Genomic DNA, 21,337 nt, shown 5'->3' with positions numbered 1-21,337 from the left:
GACCTTCTGTATAATACAGGCCATAGAATTTCCCTGAAACAATTCCTGTCAATTCAGTGGGAGGAGTTTTCTAACATGCTTTCTTTTAACTTTGGCTTTTATAGGAGGGGAAGGTTTGTCAGTACTGAGTGAGCCAGTAGTGTCACAGATGAGCCATTCTACAAGTGTGCAGAGAGATGGTCAGAACCCAGAAGAAATGGAGTATGTTTTTTTGCATAAAAGACGACGACTTACCCCCTCTCTGGTGAGAAATAGCATGGTATGTGTATCTAAACAAACACTTGCTCTGCCTTTTCAGGCAAATTACACTGCTATTAGCAATTCCAGTTCTTATGTGAGAGAATTGTCTTATATACTTCCCCCTTTTGTGGATTATTATTATTATTTGTATTACAGCAGTGTCAAGAGGCTTTTATAAGGGTTGGAGCCCCATTTTGCTAGTCATTGTACATGCACAGAGGAAGAGACAGCTCCTTTCCTGAAAAGCTGACAATCTAAGGGTTGGTCCTGCATGCAAACCTTTGACATGCAAGCTCATATTCTTCTAAAAAGAGGGATGCATTAGGGACACTTCCTTCTTTTCTGACAGGTTTCTAGATGGAGTGATACCAATCATCCTTCCTTACCTGTTGACCGATGGGCAAATCATTGGGCAAACTATGTCCAAAAATAGATCACGCAGCTCTCACATTGATGCATGCCTATGGGCAGAACTTGGTTCATAGCATGGAGCTATGCTTTAATGGCCAGCTGAAGAACATAAAAGAGAAAAAGTTTACATTTTAAATATCAACGAAGTGGTCTCGTCAGTACTAAATCAGGGCGCCAGATTATATTTGAACTCTGACAGTATTACACATTATATCATTTTTCATTTGAGTAGTCTGGCAGAAATTTGGTGTAATTTAAAAAAAAATCAAATGCAAAATAGTTTATGCTGGGCAAGAAGGGCTTCTCACAGCTTACAAGTAAAACGAGCATCTTTATTTTATGTAAGTCTCTTTCTCCACAGGGTGGCACTGTTGATTCCTGTCTACAGGAAATTTTCATATAACAAGGGACACTCTAAGCATGTGTACACTGCACTTAAAAACTGGCAGCTGGCCTGTGCCAGCTGACTTGGGCTCAAAGGGCTCAGGCTGCAGGGCTGTTTAATTGCAGGGTAGACATTGGGGCTTAGGCTACAGCCTAAGCTCTGGGACCCTCCCACCTCACAGGGTCCTAGAGCCCAAGTCAGTTGGTATGGGCCAGCCACAGGTTTTTAATAAGTGTACACATATCCTCTTTCTCCTAGCTTCTGAAGAGGCACTTCCATGGGCTCTTTAAATGTTACCTGCATGTTTTGTTGTGTCTGCTGTTTTACTTAAAATGGTCTTTCTTGAAGAAGAGACCAGGCCCTAGCTGTTTTGTTCTTCACATTAATGAAAGAAGAGCTTGTGTTAAACAAAAGATCTTTATTTTTAATGTTTTACATCCACTTTAGCATCACATAATCTAGAGCCTGCTCCTAGCTATAGTAAGTAGCATTCTGTTATGAAAACATTCATGGAGCCCTATATTCCTATGGGAAAGGCCACCATTTAACTCTCCAGCCACATCCTTACATAGCAATAGTAACGGCTCTAAGGGTACATCTACACTACAACGGGGAGTCGATTTAAGATACGCAAATTCAGCTACGTGAATAGTGTAGCTGAATTCGACGTATTGCAGCCGACTTACCCCGTTGTGAGGACGGCGGCAAAATCGACTTCTGCGGCTTTTTGTCGGCGGCGCTTACTACCACCTCCGCTGGTGGAGTTAGAGCGCCGATTCGGGGATCGATTGTCGCGTCCCAACGGGACGCGATAAATCGATCCCAGAGAGGTCGATTTCTACCCGCCGATTCAGGCAGGTAGTATAGACCAGACCCAAGAGCCATGCCAAAGAGCATTAGTGCTTCAGGAGTACAAGGACACCCAGTGTCAGATCAGGTTTACCCCAACATATAAGGGCTTGTCTGCAAGCAAAGACGCACTGATTTAAACAAATGTGTGACTTTTAAATTGACTCATTTAAACCATCACAAAAATTAATATTAAACCTGACAGATGTTTGTACAGTGTCTAGCACAATGGGACCCTGGCTTCTAGGGTTTACCAAAATACAAATAATACACTAAATTGATTAGAACAATTTAAATTGATATAAAAACAGTTTTAAGAAATACCAAAATAAGAACATCTAACATGGTTTTGCGCTGGTTCTAACTAAATCTATATAAAAACTGATATAAGTTAAACCAGTTTACTTATTGGCAAGGCCTTGGTTGTAAAAAAATAAGTTTTTTGCAAAACAGTCAGTGGAAAGATTTCAATTTTTTAAAATTGCAGTGATTTTTTTTTAATAACCATTCACTGCAGCCTAAACACTTTTCCACATGTTTTAGTACATGAGTAAGTGAAAGTGATATTGACTAATAACTGACTACAAACAAAAGTGAAATTGGGTAGCTTTGACCTAGCTGAGAGACCTGCAGCAAGTAAACCTTACAAGATGTGAAAAATAATGTAGATTTTGTTTCTTTACTTTTTAATAAACTCAAGTGTAAATAAAATGTACATGGATATGTATGTATATTTTATTTTAAACTATTTGTAATCCTTATAAAGGAAAACTGACTTGAAAACTTATATGTCACAGTTAGGTTGTGCCTAATACTAGAACAAATATATATTAATCTGCTGTGTTTGAAAACATCCTCCTCATTAGTTGCTACCCCTAATATATTAAGCCAGTGCCTTGGGTTCTGAAAAAATATATAGGTCCTCTAGACCAGTGGTTCTCAAGCAGGGGTCCGGGAGCCCCTGGGGGGCCACGAGCAGGTTTCAGGGGGTCTGCCAAGCAGGGCCAGCATTAGACTTGCTGGCGCCCAGGGCAGAAAGCTGAAGCCTCACTGTATGGTGCTGAAGCCTGGGTCTCTGATGCCCGCCCCCTGACCCGGAGCTGAAGCTGAATCCTGAGCAACTTAGCTTTACAGGGCCCCTTGTGGCATGGTGCACTGGGCTATTGCCCTTCTTGCTACCCCCTAACACTGACCCAGACTTTTATATGCAGAAAACCATATAGCTGTGGCACAGCTGAGCCGTGGAGTTTTTATAGCATATTGGGGGGCCTCAGAAAGAAAAAGATTGAGAACCCCGATCTAGACTGTTTTATGCCTTGTATTCTGTGATTATTCCTAATTTTACATGTTTCTTAATATTTTTTTCTAGATAAGATCCAGGGAAACAGAATATGAAGATGGTGGAAGTGTCATTTATGAATATGAACCAGATTATGAATGTGTAAGTCATTTTTTTTTATTGGTAATGACTGTTGCTTTGGGGGTTCATTACAAAAACAGTTTTGTGGTTTTGTTTTTTTTAACATGATATGAGATCCTAAAGCTGGGTGTTTCTCTGTATATGTTTCTGGCTGCAAAGCATGATGATTTTAAGTTTCAGCTTAGCTTCTTTATTTTGGAATGAAACAGGGAAGTGTGTCTGAAGCGTCCTACACAGGAGATCAGCAGAAAACCCTTATGGAAGTCCTCAACTATTGTCAGGTACCACATTTTTCTGTTTGAAATAGTTTATAACCCTCTGCAAAAAAACAAGACAAAATTATGTCACGCTTTTATCCCTGGTATATATGCTACTGTAACATCAATTTGCAACTCTATTGCCCCCAGTTGTTCATTTCTATAAATGTCACTTGACTTAACTGCAAATGCAGTTTGCTTATTTTTGATTGACGTTTTTATATGCAGCCACTGAGCCTTTTACAATGTAATCAGCGTGAGTGTGTCTCCAAAGGTCAATATTAATACAGCACATGTAATATAGAGTCCATTGATTTACTTCAAGGAATTGCAAGGTAATGGGAAACGTTTGGCATATAGATTTTGAAGGCATCTGAGGTTTGTTTTTAGAATATTACCTTATTCAGAGTCTTGTTATTCAGGCTGAATTAGGAGAATTTATTGCTTATGTTATCTGGAGTAGTAACTGGCAAGCTGAATAACTGCACCAGTGAAGATATAACTAAATGAATATCTTACTCATACAGGTGAGCAGTTATAGTAGGGCTACTTCTGAAAATAATGGGTTGGCCCTCTGTCCCTTAGGGAGCATCTCCTTCTGGAGTGACTTACGGCTAAATGTTAATTAATGTCATGTATGCCTTACTGTTTGCACCAGGGCTGTGTGATGAGGTCATTGTACTTTGCTTTTAATACACAACAATTTAAGGTTTTATTTCACCTTATTATGCTGAGCCATTTCATGGTGCTTTGGAATCTATCTATATGCAGGTCAGTTGTTACTAAAGCGATACCATCAACTTGAAATCTAGTTAATTTTATTTCTTAAATTTGAAAGTAATTTCAGATTTTTCACCTGCCCTGTCAGTTTTTTGGTTTTATAGCCACATTTTTTTATTCTTTTTTTAAAAAAATTCTCTCCGGAGTTGTTGTGACAGAACCACACAAAAAGCAGCAGAAACCGACTGTGCTTTGGCAATAGTGATACCCACCATACACTCTGAAAACACAACTTGTTTCCTCTCTACAAATTTAGTTCAGTAACCTTATGTGTTACTTGTAATAATAGACGACAAAATTGTTCAGATGTGTGATTTCCTAAGTTGTATATATGGACAGCTGTTAGCCTTTGAATTCCAGTTTGATTTACATGGCTCTTATGTTTATGAAATGTTGGGGTCTTTACAGTATTGTTACTTTAAAACCTTCATATCTGATTCTCGAAGTAAGGCAAAGTCAATTTTTAAATCTCTGGGGGACTCAAATTGCTGATCTTGAAAAAAAGACTGAAAATCAGCCAAAATGTTCTGGGTATTTTCAACCAAATAAGTGTTTTTCAAATTCTGTTTGTGTTTTTTTCCCTTGAGTGTAATCAATGGGTGTGCAATTGACTTCAGCATTATAATCATTTTGAGGTTTGGAGCTGAAACTGTTGCTGTCTAGATCACATACATTTGTCATTTTACTTTGGAATACATATTCCTCCAAGGTATATTTCCTATTAGTGATGTAGAAATCAATACCTTGTGAGCTATTTATCAGTATCTTAGCCAAGTATTTGAAAAATATATAATTCTATTTTTAAAGGTCTCTAACTACCTGTAAAGTAGTGTTAAGCCTCTGATTTAAATGTAGTATGACACTTCAGATAACACATAATAATTCTTCTTCTGCCACTAGTCTACTTCCGAGTTTGCTTGATATCTCTTTAATGTGAAATAAAATGCACCATTATATTAGATAAAAATCAATTGTATATTAGATGCAGTAGGAAGAACAACCTTTCAATTCCAGTCATGTGCAGGAGGATGTTAAAACAGCAAGAGTAAGTCTTTCCCTGAAATTAGATCTTCGAAAAGCAGCATGCTTTTTCAAGCTTGAAATTTACCATGCGGTTATCTTTCCTTGTGGTGCATAAGTAAATCAGCGTATAATTCACTTTACAAAGTGTATTTATTATCCATTGAACTGCTGCAAAGTTTAGACAGAAATTAAGGAAGGAACTTCAACCTTATTGACACTTCCTTGCTTTTGTCAAATTTAAATGTAGTGCTTTTTATTTACTGTTCCTGTAATAGTAGAAAAATTCCATTAACTTTCACATTTATTGCCAGGCCATGTATGATGCCATTCAGAAGTTGGATAAGAAATTTGATCTGCTTCATCGAAAGGTTTCAGAAATGCAACACACCCGGATGAAGCCATTGCTTCTCAAACCTGTGAGTATTAGAGTCCCTTTACAAGCATGAGTAGAAATTAGAGGGTTAAACTCTCTCCTCACCTTCCACTGTGGTCAAAAGTGGACTTAGCATCCATTAAAGGCAGGTTATTATATACTTGGCATTCGTGAGCTCAGTCCTCTATCGGTGTAGTAGTGGGCAGAGTCAATTTGGTAGGCTAGGGGTTCTCGGGACAAATTTTTTGGTGGCCTCAGAATGTGGCCACCAACTCTGGCTGGTGGCTGCTCTCTCACTTTTTCCTAAAATACTTAATTAGCTTTAGGAAAACCAAATAAATATGCACATATACATGTCCAAATCATTGTAATTTATTTATTGCTAGTTAGTAAGTCTGTTGTGAAAAGTGATATTAACAAACATACAAGTATCACTTTTCACAGCAGACTTACTCAGTCCTACCAAGCCTGGGGACAAATTAAGTCCTGCAGGAAGGCCAGGGGAGATGTTAGTCTGCTGGTTTTTGCTGACAGAGGAGGAAAGTTTCTGCATAACTCACAGGTTGGCTGGTATGATTTTTAAAGGAATTAACTACATTTAACTGCTTTCCTGTAACTGAACCATTGTCAAGTTATTGCACATTCAATGTACTGTTAAAACAGACAGAATATCAAGAATTTATTGTAATTTATTAGCAAACTGCATTTAAAGGAAAAACATCCGAGATGGTTCTTGAGAATGCTGAGAGATCTGTACAGCCATCAACAGTACTGAACAGTTTCTCTGATGTAACGCTGTTCAGCAACAATGATGTCACGAGACCAGAACAGAATGAAAGACCATTAGTCTGTCTGTCTACCCATCTCCAGAGCCACCAGGCCACAGAGAGAGAGAGGAGTTCTGAATGCATTGCAGTTGATGAAACAGTGCATTGTGGTTGTAATTTGTGTCCTGACAACTCTTTGGATTTGAATGTCCAATCATCCAAAACCCTCAGAGCAGAGAGCAGTCTTGCCCACCATTGTGGGGCACTGGAACCCAGTGGCCTCTCTCTCGCACTCCCTCTCTTTCCCCCCCCCCTCAGCCCACATGGTCACAGGGAACAGCAACTACTTTAACGCTCTCCTGAGGCTAAAAATGACCTGAAAGAGATTTTTCAAAACATTTTTTAATTCTTTTTTGCTTTTTTTTGACGTATAAAGAAAACCCTTCTAAGGCTATCCTTGTTTCCTTTTGTTTTTTTATAATGCCTGCTGGTGTTTTACCTTAAGTTTAAAATATAGGAATGTCAAAGATTCATTTTTTGTTTTAAAGCTAAAAGGGACCATTTTGATCGTAGACCATGACCTCCTGCATAACAAGCCATAGAAGAAATCTGGTAACTCCTGCATCTTGCCCAACAACATGTGGTTGAACTAGTGTGTATGTTTTAGATTGACATCCAGGCCCAAATGGATGCTAGACACTGTGGCACCTAACTTTAGGCACCTAGGAAATCAATGGAACAACAATGGGATCCACAAAGCCTGGGGAAAGATAGGTGTCCTAGCATGCGATCCACAAAGCCAGCATGTAACCAATGGGAGAAGCCAATGACCAGGGTGTGTGCTAAACCCTACCGCTCTTACAGAGATAGGTGCTTCCCTGGAGCCTGGATTTAGGCGCTTATCTCTCTTAATAATCCACAGCTGGGTCCCCTTTTCCTGGAGTTGATTAACAAAGAATTAAAGGAGGGTAATATAATTAATGCCAATCAATATAGATTTATGGAAAATAGATCCTGTCAAACTAACTTGATATGTTTTTGATGAAATTACAGGTTTGATTGATAAAGGTAACAGTGTTGACATAATAGACTTAGACTTCTGTAGGGTGTTTGACTTGATGCCACACAACATTTTAATTAAAAAAATCAGAAAGACTGCAGTTAATGCCAAAGGTTAAGGGGTGATTTGATTACAGACTATACGTACCTACATAGGGAACAAATATTTAATCATGGTCTCTTCAGTGTAGCAGAGAAAGATACAACAAAGTCTAATGGCTGGAAGTTGAAGCTAGACACATTCAGACTGGAAATGAGCTGCACATTTTAACAGTGAGGGAAATTAACCATTGGAACAATCTACCAAGGGTTGTGATGGATTCTCCATGTTGGACAATTTTTAAATCAAGATAGGATGTTTTTCTAAAAGATATGCTTTGGAATTCTTTTGGGGAAGTTCTATGTCTGTGTTATATAGGAGGTCAGACTGGATGAGCACAGTGGTCCCTTTTGGCCTTGGAATCTATGAAACCATTTCTTGAAGGAATGAGTTAGGGGCCTGCCTTACTCTGTACAAATGGAGGGAGATGGCAGGAGGTGATGGTGCCACCCACCTTATACTTTTTAGACCGGTGGTTATAGAACTCATGTGGGAGACAGTCTTTCAATTCCCCCATCTGCCTGAGGGAGAGGATTTGAACAGGGATCTCCCACACTTCTTAGAAGAGTGTTCTAATTCTGAGCTATAGGATATTCTGATGTGGAGTTCCCTCAATCTGTCCTGTTGTAGCTGTTGCACCTTGGATAAATACAGTCATTGGACCACAGAGTGAAGTCCAGGGGTTTAGCACACCCACCTGGGAGGTGGGAGACTGAGGATGCAGTCCCCCTGTTCCAATAGCTATTTCATTGTTTATACACAATAGAACAGCATCAATAGGAGAGACTGAAAAAAGCCTAAATCGGAATATCTCAGTGGTTAGATCACTCTCCTGAGAGCTGGGAGACTCCTGTTCAAATTCCTTCTCTCTGGGAAGGGAAACGCTCACCACCAGTGCTGCCTAGTGGCTGTGCAGGGGTGTGGCAAGTTGGATGCCCAAGAGGAAGACCCCTTTCTTACTACAGCTCCACCCTGCAGCAGTCTGTCCTTTTAGTGACTCAGCTCTCCAGCCAGGTCACACTTTCAGTCCACCCCTTTTGGGTTATGTATCAGGAGTCTAATAATGGGAAAGTCTTCAGAATTCAGTGCGGGATTCAGGGCTTCCCCTGAAGTCTCTTGGTCTAGACCTTTGTACCTTCACGGTCTTCCCCCAATTAGGTTCTCTGCCAAAGGACAGACTTTCATAGTTGTCCCCCTTTAGGGGTTGGTAGGAGAAGCCTGGGTCTACCCTCTCCACTGGGCTCCGATCCAGGGCCCAATGATAGCCAGCTAAGTCCTGCACCTTGAGGTGCTATGCAGCCGACTCCCTGGATACTTCCTACCTGTTCCTCTCTTCCTACAGGGTGAAGTAAATAGCTAAAACACAAATAAAGTCTCTGCCTTCAGAGAGTCACAGGTCCCTTCTTTATAGGCTTGGTCAGGTCACTATCACCATGCCTCAAGCAGCGAGAGCTCCTGTGGTGCTCCTTTCCAAGGGTGTAGGCCAGCTCACTTCGATTATCTGCTTGCCACAGAGTTACTCTGCTCCTCTTTTTAACTTCCTCCTCTAGCTTGTGCAGACTTTGTGGGTATTCTGGGGCAAGGCTGGCTGGGTCCAGAGTAGCTCTTTAGCCCCGTTCTTTCCAGTGGGGGGGGGGGCTTGTACACCCCATCACACTCCCCCTCTGGCAGAGAGGGGGAGAATTGAATCTAGGTCTCCCATATGCTGGCTGAGTGCTGTAACTACTGTGCTAAATGTTATAAAGTGGGTACCATCACTTCCATTTCCTCTTCCTCCTCCTGGATTTTGAATCAGTCCTCATCCAATAGGTGTGCTCAGAGCATGCCTACCGGACCAGGCTCTGCAGGGAAGATAGATGATGTCCTCCCCTGCTTCATGGGTCACGCTGGGCTTAGATAGGAAATAGACATCTGAACACACAGAGTGAGGCAGCAGTGTGCACACCCAGAAACATAGGCCCCTGGGAAACTTTTATCCTGAAAATTTAGGTGCCGAGGTGAGTTTAGGAACCCACAGGCTTACGTGGCAGTGGAGGGGAGTTTGTGGATTGCAGTACTGCCTAAAACTGGGATTTAGGGACCTAAATCTGGGGCTTAGGTGCTTAAGTCCCTTTGTGGATCTGGGCCTTAGTCTTGATTTAAAGACTTCAAGTGATGGAACATATATCACATCCCTGTATCATCTGTTCCAATAGCTAATTATTCTTTCTGTTAAAAATTACATTTATTTTCAGGTCGAACTTTACTGACTTCAGCTTTTAAACTAAAGAGTCCTCTAGTCTCAGATAGCTTCTCCATGGGTAGGTAATTTTAGGCCATGGTCAAGTTGTCTCTCAAACTTCTCCTTAATAAACAAAATAGATTGAGCTCCTTTAGTCTCTGATAGTAAAACATGTTTTCCAGGCCACAAATCATTGTTGTCATTTCTGACCTCCCCAGTTTTTGCTGTAAGAGTTGTTGGGTATCTTGGAGGATGTATATTTTTAGCGCTTATTCCATAACTGTTGTTGTTTAATAGTCTCACAAAGGCATTCTTTCTCCGAAATGTTGTTAATTGAAATTAAAGAATTTTTAGTAACACTTATTTCTTCTTTCAATTGCTCCAGTTTTATTTCCTTAATGCGGTGGTGGGCAACCTGCAGCCCGTCAGTGGCAGGCTGCGAGACAGTTTGCTTACATTGGCATGGCTGCCTGCAGCTCCCAGTGGCTGGGAATGGTGAACCACAACCACTGGGAGCTGCGGGCAGCCGTGCCTGCGAACAGTTAATGTAAACAGACTGTCTCGTGGCCCGCCAGCGGATTACCCTGACGGGCCACAGGTTGCCCACCACTGCTTTAATGTCATCACTTTACAAATCATTTCCAGTCATCATGGAGTCTTCCAGGTGAAATAAGGCCTGCACTTCTAATGCATCAAACAGATAAAAGGGTGTCAGGCTGAGACCAAACAAAACTTTTCTGCCCTACTTCATTGTAAAGAAGCCAACCAAAATAAAAGGTGCAAAACCAAATGTTTTTCCTTTAATGCAGCAGCAGGAGCAACAACTTATAGCTCAGCAGGTTGGTGACACCAACTGATGAATTTTTCAGCAAATATTGTACAAAAATATGCCCATTATCTACTACTAATATATGTACAGTCTGTTCCTCAGCTACTTATTTAGCGCTTGAAGGAATGTTATGCTAGCAGGTGATTGGGAAGAACTTTAGAAGCAGGATGCAAACACAAGAGAAGAATGCTATGTTGGTGTCTGGACTGTGGAAACCCATGAAGATAGAGACCGAAAAACATGCAATAGTTAGCTCTGACCTCTTGGCATGAATCTATCTTTATGAAAAGACTATAGTTAATGCCAGATGCTTAGGCTGAGATCTAATCTCTCTTGTTCATGAAGAAGGAAAAAAAAAACAGATTTGTGCAGTTTTACATTAATTATTGTTTTCCTATCACATTTGCAGAGGCCCATTGGATTTACGTACAGAAGTTCCAATCATTTACCCCATGGAAAAATTAGAGTACAGAAACCAATGGAAAGAGAGTCAAGTCTTCATATCTCTCCCCCTGGACAAGGAGGGCCTAGCACATCAATGAGGGTTAGGCTACAAAAGAGCCATCTCCAGGCCAACTCTGCAATAAAACCTGTTCAACAAACTCTTCAACTTGAATCGCAACAACCTTTGCTTAGGCAAAGCCCACCCCTACCCACTATAGTCTCCACTCACTCACTGCATCCACCATACACAGTGGCTAACAGGATCCCTGACCTTCCTCCACAACCAAGTCTTGTAACCACAGTCATGGAAAGCACTGCCAATGTAGCATCTTCAGCAGTGGGTTCCCCAATGGTGTCATCAGTGATGCCAACCCCATCTGAAACCAGTTTGGGGAGAAACACCATGATGATGAATTACAGGGGCACACCGGGAAGTGCGAATATTAGTAAAGAACTGCCATCTTCTTCTGTCTCTATCAATCCTAGTTTTGGTGAGTTACAAGTCACATATGCTGAGTATAGTAGAGTGGAAAATTACAGTGAATAAAATGCATGCATAAGGTGCTCCATTTTTTTCTTTAACAAAAATAAATGAGCAGAGCCTGACTTTCTCCTTTTGCATTTTAAAAGTGGATTAATATTTAAAGCCTTCTGAATAAAGCTATTGGGTGTGCATGATATACAGGAAGTCACTTTAAAACTTGAAGTCAAATATTGAAAAAGTTAGTATGTACACTGTACTAACAAATACTCATTTGAGTCTTCCATGTTACTGATTATTCTGCAGAATAACTTGGGCATTTTAACAAATCTTAGTTTTACAGCAGATATAATGCTTCAGAATTGCATTAATGAGCCCTCTTCTTTCACTGTCCTACTGATACAAGCTTTTTTCATGCTGCCAGTGGTACAGAACAGCAAGGACTCCCTGCAAGCACAGTAAGCCAATATGCGACAGTAAAATCTCAGTAGCCATTACAATGGAAGTGCAGCATATTGGAGTTTCTCTAAATCTAAGGAGTTCCTTGGTAATGCTTTCATGTGAAAACAAAATATTCTTGTATATAATAAATACTTACGATAATTATATAAAAAATATGTTCTCCATAAAGCGAGGTGTGGAACATAACTTACAGTATGCTCTTCATTTGAGAAAGCAACTTAATTGCTTTGTGTGTAAGGAATGCTAATTCTTGAATGGGATAAGGCAGAGGTTTTCTAATGTTTTCATTCTGTGGACTGTTTTGTAAGAGAGACCTCCAAATGCTCCATTACTTATTTTCCCAAAATGTTTAATTCTGTGGATCACCAAAAAGATCTCCATGAACCATTTCACCCTAAGAGGCTGGGAATGAGCGACAGGGGATGGATCATTTGATGATTACCCATTCTGTTCATTCCCTCTGGCACTGGCCACTGTCAGAAAACAGGATACTGGGCTAGATGGACCCTTGGTCTGACCCAGTAGGGCCGTTCTTATGTTCTAGGTAAGTACACATGACACAGGCAGATGTTAAGTCCCTTCATGATGTACATATACCCTGAGTCATGCGGAAGGCAGCATTTTTTTTTTTTTTTGAGTTTTCAATCACATTCAGATTCACTTATTTTTTAGAGTAATATAAATAATTGGTAAAGTGTTCAAAGGTACCTCAACTTCTGTTTGTGCACACCTAATAAAATGGACACTCACACCTGATACCTTCATGAGATGTTTTCTTGAAAATGTGTATAAAAGTATCTGCACATAGTAGGTCATTCTTGTGTCTTACACATTTAAATGCTTTTAAAAAATGCTGTTACTATTATTTAATTAGTTTTGGATGCTTGATACGAGTGAGCTAAGAACGCTAATTCAGTCAGAATATACTGATGGAAGCTATTTCTGCGTCTCCTGTAAGTGCAAAGATAGATAATATATAGTCAATCTAGTTTTGGTAATGAAAGGTTAGGAAATATGAGTTTACAATGTCATAAAGGTAAAGAGAGAAATTGGTTTGGGGAAGAGCTCCTTCTTTTAACAGATTTGTGCTAATCTTTTAAAAAATGTTTTTGCTTTACAAAGAATATGTTGGTGACCCAAAGAGAAATGTAAAGGTTCTTGGAAACTATTTGATGAAAGCCCGACAAAAGACCAAACCGAAGTATGCAGCACGTTACCTAGTCCGTGTCTTGTTCCCCAAGGAAACGTTGCTGTGTAGCATTATGGGTGTCAGTGCCCGGGGGCGCAGAACGTTGGATCCTAACAAGGTTGCTGCGGTTAGAGGTATGCTAACTTACAAAACATGTAGAGTTCATTTTTCTTCCTTAGCAGTTTTCTTGGATTCTTAAATTATGAACCTTACATTGTGTCCTTCAATCTACCTTTTTGTGACTCATTATCCAGCAACTATTACATTACCTGGTAGTGAATATTGCTCGATTCTGCTTTGGGTTCTGTGGGGAACTTTTATCTGGTTACCCTCAAATGCTCATTGTAAACTCTTTCAATATTTATGGTAGTTTCTCTGATTACTCTAATTTCATATTTTTCTCATTAATCAATCAGAGCTGATGATATTCATTTTGTATTATAAGGCCATAACACACATAGGACACAAGTTAATGGACATGTCAGCATTTTACTCCTAACCCTCCATTTCTTCCTTGTTTGAAAAGTGGTGAGGGTGGCAACATTTTGAGAAATGCCCTTCCCAGCCCCAAACCCACATGCACCCACCTACGCATACACTAGCTACTCCTTTTTGTAAGACTCACAAATCAGGCATTCATTTATTCTGTCTGGGCAGAAAGCAAACCACAGTTCATATGAATAATAGAATGATGTATGTTAGCCCCTTTGCTAGTCCTGTCATCTCTATTGATAGTCAGGTAGTTTGTTTGACAATTTCCATGTATCTACTAAGAAATATTGAATAAAGAAAATGCTCCTTATCAGGTACAGGGAAACTTTTCTGATGCATCTCAGTTTTGTAATGGGATGCAGAAGTATACTGCTGCCTATATTGAAAGTACCAGTCTACCATATTCACAAATCTTGGTAAGCACTTGAAATTGATCTCATTGTGTTCACCTATTTGACTAAAGTTCTTTTTAGTGCGTCTTTATTATTACATAGTTTAAAAGACTTCCTACATTTTGTGTGCAGAATTTCTTGCAACTCATTTCCCAAATTATGACCTGAGTGAATATGGAAGAGACTGGAAAACCTGCATCACAAACGTCAATGCCATGATCCGCTGCTTACGCTGTGAAACCAAAATAAACCCAGTAAGTCATCTCCAGGTGTAATAGTTATTAATGAGAGAGTAAATGTTTTCTTACAGAATTAGATATATAAGTAAGTACCTCACCACCTGAGCCCCATAATTTAAGACTCTTTGGGACTTATTTTGTCATGGTTCAACACAGCTCCGCTGACTCCAGTCACAATGGTATGTGTGGAACAGTGTCAGCATTTTTATATTTTATAATAACAAAAGACACACTCATGCAAAATCCTAAAATGAAAATACAGTAATATTTGCCGATAGGTAGTAAAATTTGTTGCAACTTGTAGTAATTTTATAGAATAATTACCAATCTTACCAAAGTCTAAGTAGCTAGTTATTAGAAGGCCTGTGTGATCTGAATTATTCCCAGTCATCTAACCATTTAAGAACATGCATAAATCTTTGCAGAATTGGGGCCCTGTATAACTAGCTACCCCACTCTTTCTGAGTTCTATCAATAGTGCAAATTATCCCTTGTTAGAATTTATTTTTAAGAGCTCTTCATTAAGGATCAACTCAAACACACTTTTAATGGTCATGCATGAATATTTACTTAAAACAAATAAAGTTACAAACAAAAAACCTTTAGCAAAAATTACTGTTTAAGAACTGTTACTAATAAGTATTTTATTTCTTACATTTTTCACCATTAAACTATTTAAATAAAACCTTTGCAAGTGCCCTCGTTTGGTTAAACTAATGGAAAGTGTATACCCTTTTGTTTATCATACCCCTATTATTAGGGACACACAAATTTATCTTAACTTATTGATAGACAGTAGACTGTCTCCATGTCACTGGAATTTATTTACCAATTAATTTATTTATAGTCTATTAACATTATTGTAAACTGAATGAAAACTCTCTGTTATCCCCATCTATTAAACCCCTTCAGTCGGTATTCTTCCAAAACAATTTGCACTGACTTCAGCAGTGTCTTCTGGTACTCTAAATAATTGTACAGCAGGATCCTTTCCCAGAAGCCTTAACAATTATTTCACTCCCATATCCTGAACTGTGTTGCAATAGCTAGGGGCTCAAAACAGTGTTGGAAAGATGGTTTACAAGTTAAACCGTTATTTTGATGTGTAGAATTCAATGCTGCAGTTGTTCAGCTAGCTATAAAGGTTTCCCTGGGAAGTAGTATCTCTGAGATTTGTGTTGGGTGCAATAAACGGATCAGAACTACTCGACCTACACTATAGCTCTCCTGGCCTCTTTAATTCAAACCAGGGATGTTGTCTGTCCGTTCACGGATGATAGTCACAGTTCCACCCAAAGTATCCCTGGCATAACTTCCAGCATTTCTCACTTTATCCATTTTTCCTCTCCACCTTGCAATCCTTGGGTCTTCAGTGTGTCTAGTTTCAGAGTATGCTTCCCCAAGACTATACCTCCACTGTATACTCTCATAGGCCTTCCCACATCTGGTCACATATTTCCAGCCTTTGCATCACACTGGTATTTCACCCCAAGAACACCTGGAAATCCATGCAACTCGGCTTCCAAAGTGCCTCATTACACAAGGACCTCAACAAGTGGCTGACATGTGGCTCTTGTGGTTGAAACGTATGGTTAACAATTTCTCAAATTTGTGAAATCTAATTCCTAATAATATGGAAATCATTTGACACACTTAACTGGAAAACGGGTAGATTTCTCCCAAAGCATTCATTAACCCCATTTGTGTGTTTCAGGAGGCTACTGAAGGGAAGGAGAAACCTGCTGACACTCCAGACACATCTATTTGTGTGGATTTAAACTATAATGGGGAAGATAGTGATGTCAATTCTCAATCCTCTCAGAAAATGACCAGTTCAACAACAAACAGACTTCAGAGTACGACATGGGATAAAGTCCCCGAGATGTTCCATGCACCTTCATCCAATAAACTACAGTCTTTGGAACCAATGGGTAAGTTAGGAGACTTTCATCTTCTGGATTAACACAAATTGCATTTTATACAGTTGATTGAGAAGTAGCAGATGTTAAGATTCCAGAACTACTGTGCTAGTTTAAGTACAGGTAAATGAAATCATTTGTGATATACAGCGCCTTGAATCCTACACAGTGGTAAACGGGGTTTACTGACCTACAGGACTGCTTTCCATTTTTCCCAAAATAATCCCTCAGTATAGGTAGTATGTCCCCTCATGCCAAACAGACTCTGGCAACAGATCACCTGTGTTCCCCTCCACCCAGGTCCTTATCATAAACACATTTGCACTTTTGCTGAATAATTAGATTGGCGATCTCATCTGTGAAATAGCCCATCTAGCATTTCAGGAGTTCATGCGTTATTACCCTATTTTCCCACTTTATATGAGAAATAATAGATGTTCCAAGGCAGCTTGGCATCTTAAAGAGGCAGAGAAATTTTCTATATCCTAATCTAACAGGCAGATCTGTCACTGTGCTAAACTTTATAACAATTTCCAAATAATCCCAAAAGCAGCCTTAAAATTTGTTTTATTTTCTTCCATTAATAAAAGTGCACAGTTTATAAATACAGCAGTAAAACAAGATACTACATGGCATGTAATGGCTATAGAGCGCTCTGGGGGAAATTCTCTGTGGCCAGTTCCCCGGGAGACAATTGATTTGGTGGGACTTGTATAGAGCTTGAGCAGCCCACGAAAGAGGTGTCAGGACCCTCTTACTCAACAGGTCTCGTAATTGACTATTCTTTTGCTACATATAATGTACATTTTATTCAGTGTGTGGCTCGCTTCTTCATTGAAATGAAGTAGTTTCAGAGTAATATAGAAGAATGTTCATTCTATTTTCATTCTCCCCCACAAGGTTTGAATACTATCAGAAAGCAGCACTGTTTTTATTTCTTGGAAGGACTATTTATTTATTTATTTTAGATGAAATAACAGTACAGGAAGCAGTCCTGAAGCAAGTCCAGTTGCATAACTAGCATTTCTGAAAGCGTAACAAAGTCTCTGTTATGCTCCTGTACAGCAGAGCAAATATATATTTGAAATAATCTTTTTGGCTGCTTGGGTTGGCTTGCAAATCTAAGCCATTGTGTTTAAAATACCTAGTGTTCCCAAAGCCCAGGTTCTACCTGCATTATTGCAACCATTTAGATACATGGAGTTTTATGCATTACTGCACGGAAGACTCTTCAAGGAGCAACTGTAAGGGTCACACAGATAGGACCTTGATTTCTGAGGATCCCATGATGCTTTTTGTAAGACCAGGGCTAGCTTCATGTCCTTTGCTAAAATTTTTCTTCCTCTCCTCAACATTCAGTATGTTGCACGCTGGTTGTCTGCCTAGCTAGGTATCATTATTCCATCCCAGAGCTGCTGAATTTTATTTCTAACTACAGTGATTCATTTCATGAGTGTGCCCATATCTTATCTATCTGAGGGGTAGCCGTGTTAGTCTGGATCTGTAAAAGCAGCAAAGAGTCCTGTGTCACCTTATAGACTAACAGATGTTAAGATTCCAAAACTACTGTGCTAGTTTAAGTACAGGTAAATGAAATCTAACAAATGTTAGTCTATAAGGTGCCACAGGACTCTGCTGCTTTTACATATCTTATATAGTTTGTCAAGTGGTTTGAGATCTTTCAGGATGAAAGATGCTGTCTATCTATCTATCTATCTATCTATCTATCTATCTATCTATCTATCTATCTGTTTATCTCTTCTGGCCTTTCCAAGTAAGTAGTGTAGGTGGAAAACATTGTATTCTAGTATAATGTGGTCCTTTGAAAGCATGGTAAACACCATTTCTGCAATGAAAATAAAATATTTATTTCTCCAACTTCCTCTCTAGAACATCTTGGGAGTCCATGGCGCAATGTTCAGTTGCCCTTCTCAGTTATTTATGTAGCCAAGGGGAAGTCTCGGCCAGAGTTGTCAGCTCGCTATCTGATTCGCCATCTCTTCACAGAAGATGTATTGGTGAAGAGCAATGTGTATGGTAATCTGGAACGTGGCATGTGTCCACTGGACTGCAACAGGATCAATGCTCTCAGAGGTATGCACAGCTAAACTCTCTTCAAAAGGTGGACTGGAGATAAATAAAAATTACTAACCTTGTATCCATAATAAATCATGCAGCTTCCAAAACATTACGTGAAACTGCCATAAGATTAGAGGCACAACCAGTGGGAGGAATGAAGGGGTGATATATTTTTACCCCAACTCCTGATCTCTGCTAGATTAAAAAACAAAACAAAACAAACCCTGTCCACATATCATCTCCCTAGGCCATCTAGTCACTTTTATGTATTTCAACTTTTCCAATAACTTTTTAAAAATAGACTTCATCATCAGTCTAGCTTTGACCCTTGTAACTTAATGGTGAGTTTGACTGTATTCTGTACTGGGAGAATGCACTTCTGAATACTTATTTTGGCCCAGTTGTGTCCAAATAAAACATTCAAGCAAAACAGAGCTTGCATAAATAATTGATAATAATGCCCTACTTATCTGGTTATTTATCTTTAGACTTTCTTCAAGAGAACTACCCATCCTTTGATCTAAAGGAAACTGGATATGATTGGAAAGCATGTGTGGCTGCCATAAACAGTACAATCCGCAGTCTTAGACATGACCATAAGAAGGCTGCAATTGGAGTCCGAAAGAAAGTTTTGGTCACACCGCCATCAAGTGAAAAGAGTCCTCCGCAAAGCCCTACTTCAGTAAAGCCGTATGAAAGTGACACTATCAACCTTACAGACTAAAATGCTACATGTCTTACAACCATCTGACATCTAGCTGCAGTCATGCTGAGGTTGTTCAAAATACTATACAGAAGCCAATCTTGTCGGGTTGTCCCTAGCACTATATAATATACTCCACGAGGCCAAAATGGCGGAAGACCTGGGGTCCCTCCCTTCTTGAGCAACTGGCACTCATTCCCATCATAGAGATGCCTTACTCCATTCATAGTTGGTTGCATGATGAGCACTTCACTGAAAGTAGGTGCTTGTCAGACAAGTATTGGCCCCAGAAGAGATAATTTTGCCTTAAGGAAGTACGCTGCACAGAACAGGAAAGAGAAAATGATTGTCCCCCTGAACAAAAGAATAAGGATTTAAAAGCCTATCTGGGTCAAGCTTGTTATGTTTGGGGAAGGAAACTTGTTCTAACAGCTGGATAATATCATTGAAAAAACTTATAACATAGAAAGGAGAGTGTGATTGGTATTGCACCATTTTGAGTTGTCAGACATCTCGTTTTTTTCTCCCATCCTACAGCAGAGATTTTTTTGTAGGATAAGGGAAGATGAGGGCAACTACAACAAATACAATTGCTGGTAAGTAATATTTTTCCTCTTCCCGATGGTTGGCTCTTGTCTGGAATGAATATTAAAAAAGAATATTTTTGTATATATATATTCTGGTTCTCTTTTACTCAGTGTAAAGTACAAAATATATCCTTTTGAAAGGATAATCAAGGACTAGCATACCAACATAACCCATTGTTCTGTGTTTGTTACATGTCCCCCTCTGTGTCTAATCCATCGAGGATAGGAGTCTGTTTGAGCTTCCCACTAGAGAACTTGGGTCCTAGGTCCACCGATGAAGACAATGGAAGGCTTTCCATTGGCTTCACTGGGCATGGCATCAAGCCATCGGTCCTTTAGCTCAAGCTAAAGAGACTCATGCTTTAGCTCTGTATATCCTGGCTCATGATTAAGAGGACAATTGTTACACCTATCCAGACTCACCTATAATAGTCACAACTTTTAGGTTTCTGGGCAGTTTGTGTGAACTATCAAGCATATTTGCTCTGTTTTTTGTAGGTTGTTAGTAGTTAGAAGCATTTGACATCCCAACCTTACAAAGTCATACCCTGAAAGGTGAAAATGCAGACTCTCTTTTCAGACATTGTTTGTCTCCAAGTTAGTCAGGATTGCTGGAACTTTGTCCCTCAAAAATAGTTACATATGTTCCTTTTTTCCTCCCTCCTCTATAAGATTTTATACATAATATGTTAATAAAGCATCTTATTTTGGAAATTACTTGACTGTTATAGTCATAATAAAGATGTGAATAGAAAATAACTTTCCTTCCATTTTTTACATGACTGTATATACATTTAGGCTTAAATGAATCATTTGAATGGATTTATTTTCATTATCGACTTTATGCCATTATTGTTTAATCCTCAAATTAACATTTGAAGTAGTTTGTTGGTCATAAACAAGAACAACTCTATCATTATTCTTCGTTAGGATCCTCCTTGCAAAATACCAACAGTTTTAGAATCTAGTCTCTAGGTATTTCCAGTTACAAAAATCAGAAAAATACCAAAAATGCTTAGATTTTTTTTCCCGGTATTTGTAGAGAATTTTTCCACTGTCATCCACAGATGTAAATGTCAGAATGGCATATTTTTAGGCTTAGCTAACTAGCACTGAATTCTGTCAATGTGATGTGTACCTCTATCTTCCATTTTGAAGAGACCCAAATAACTGAACAAAAAATAGTAATAGTTTCCTCATAATTGTACCAATTTTTGCTAACTTTTGTAAAATGTATTTTGCCCTTAGGAAAGAATATTTTACAAATAAAACTAGAATATATTTGCTCCTTTACTGACTGAATGTGTATTAAATACTGGTGATTCTTGTTTGGGGACCATGGTTGAAGGGTAGTTTTACCTAGAAAGGGATTTTTTGGTCTCCTCTCAGGGACGTGGGCTTTGGAAAGAGTTTTTGCCTAAGATTAGCTGGCTGCTTCTGCACATGTAAAAAACTGATTACACCTCTACCCCGATATAACGCAACCCGATATAACATGAATTCGGATATAACACGGTAAAATCAGGGCTCCGGGGGGGCAGGGCTGCACACTCCAGCAGATCAAAGCAAGTTCGATATAATGCGGTTTCACCTATAATGCGGTAAGATTTTTTTGGCTCCTGAGGACAGGGTTATA

The 21,337-nt window shown here is 39.3% G+C and overlaps 1 protein-coding gene across 8 annotated transcripts in view; it reads left to right on the top strand.

Moving 5' to 3' along the window:
• The window catches only part of BEND2 (BEN domain containing 2), a 34,754-nt gene extending 13,762 nt beyond the window's left edge, over positions 1 to 20,992 (top strand). For 6 of the 8 annotated variants that reach the window (XM_042840198.2, XM_042840195.2, XM_042840202.2 and 3 more), the window contains 10 exons: positions 105 to 259; positions 3,255 to 3,326; positions 3,515 to 3,586; positions 5,677 to 5,781; positions 11,124 to 11,649; positions 13,224 to 13,424; positions 14,307 to 14,428; positions 16,128 to 16,344; positions 18,223 to 18,426; positions 18,900 to 20,992. In XM_042840198.2, coding sequence (XP_042696132.2) covers positions 105 to 259; positions 3,255 to 3,326; positions 3,515 to 3,586; positions 5,677 to 5,781; positions 11,124 to 11,649; positions 13,224 to 13,424; positions 14,307 to 14,428; positions 16,128 to 16,344; positions 18,223 to 18,426; positions 18,900 to 19,135 — 1,910 coding nt within the window. In that variant the 3' untranslated portion in view covers positions 19,136 to 20,992. The remainder of the gene's footprint in view (positions 1 to 104; positions 260 to 3,254; positions 3,327 to 3,514; positions 3,587 to 5,676; positions 5,782 to 11,123; positions 11,650 to 13,223; positions 13,425 to 14,306; positions 14,429 to 16,127; positions 16,345 to 18,222; positions 18,427 to 18,899) is intronic. The other 2 variants (XM_042840197.2, XM_065580172.1) reach the window with 1 other exon arrangement.
• Positions 20,993 to 21,337: the final 345 nt, after the last annotated feature.

The sequence above is a fragment of the Chrysemys picta genome, chromosome 1 (genome assembly GCF_011386835.1).
Source record: "Chrysemys picta bellii isolate R12L10 chromosome 1, ASM1138683v2, whole genome shotgun sequence".
NCBI classification, from domain to species: domain Eukaryota; kingdom Metazoa; phylum Chordata; order Testudines; family Emydidae; genus Chrysemys; species Chrysemys picta.
Note: the sequence above shows the minus strand (reverse complement) of the source record. Positions and strands in the feature narration are given on the sequence as shown.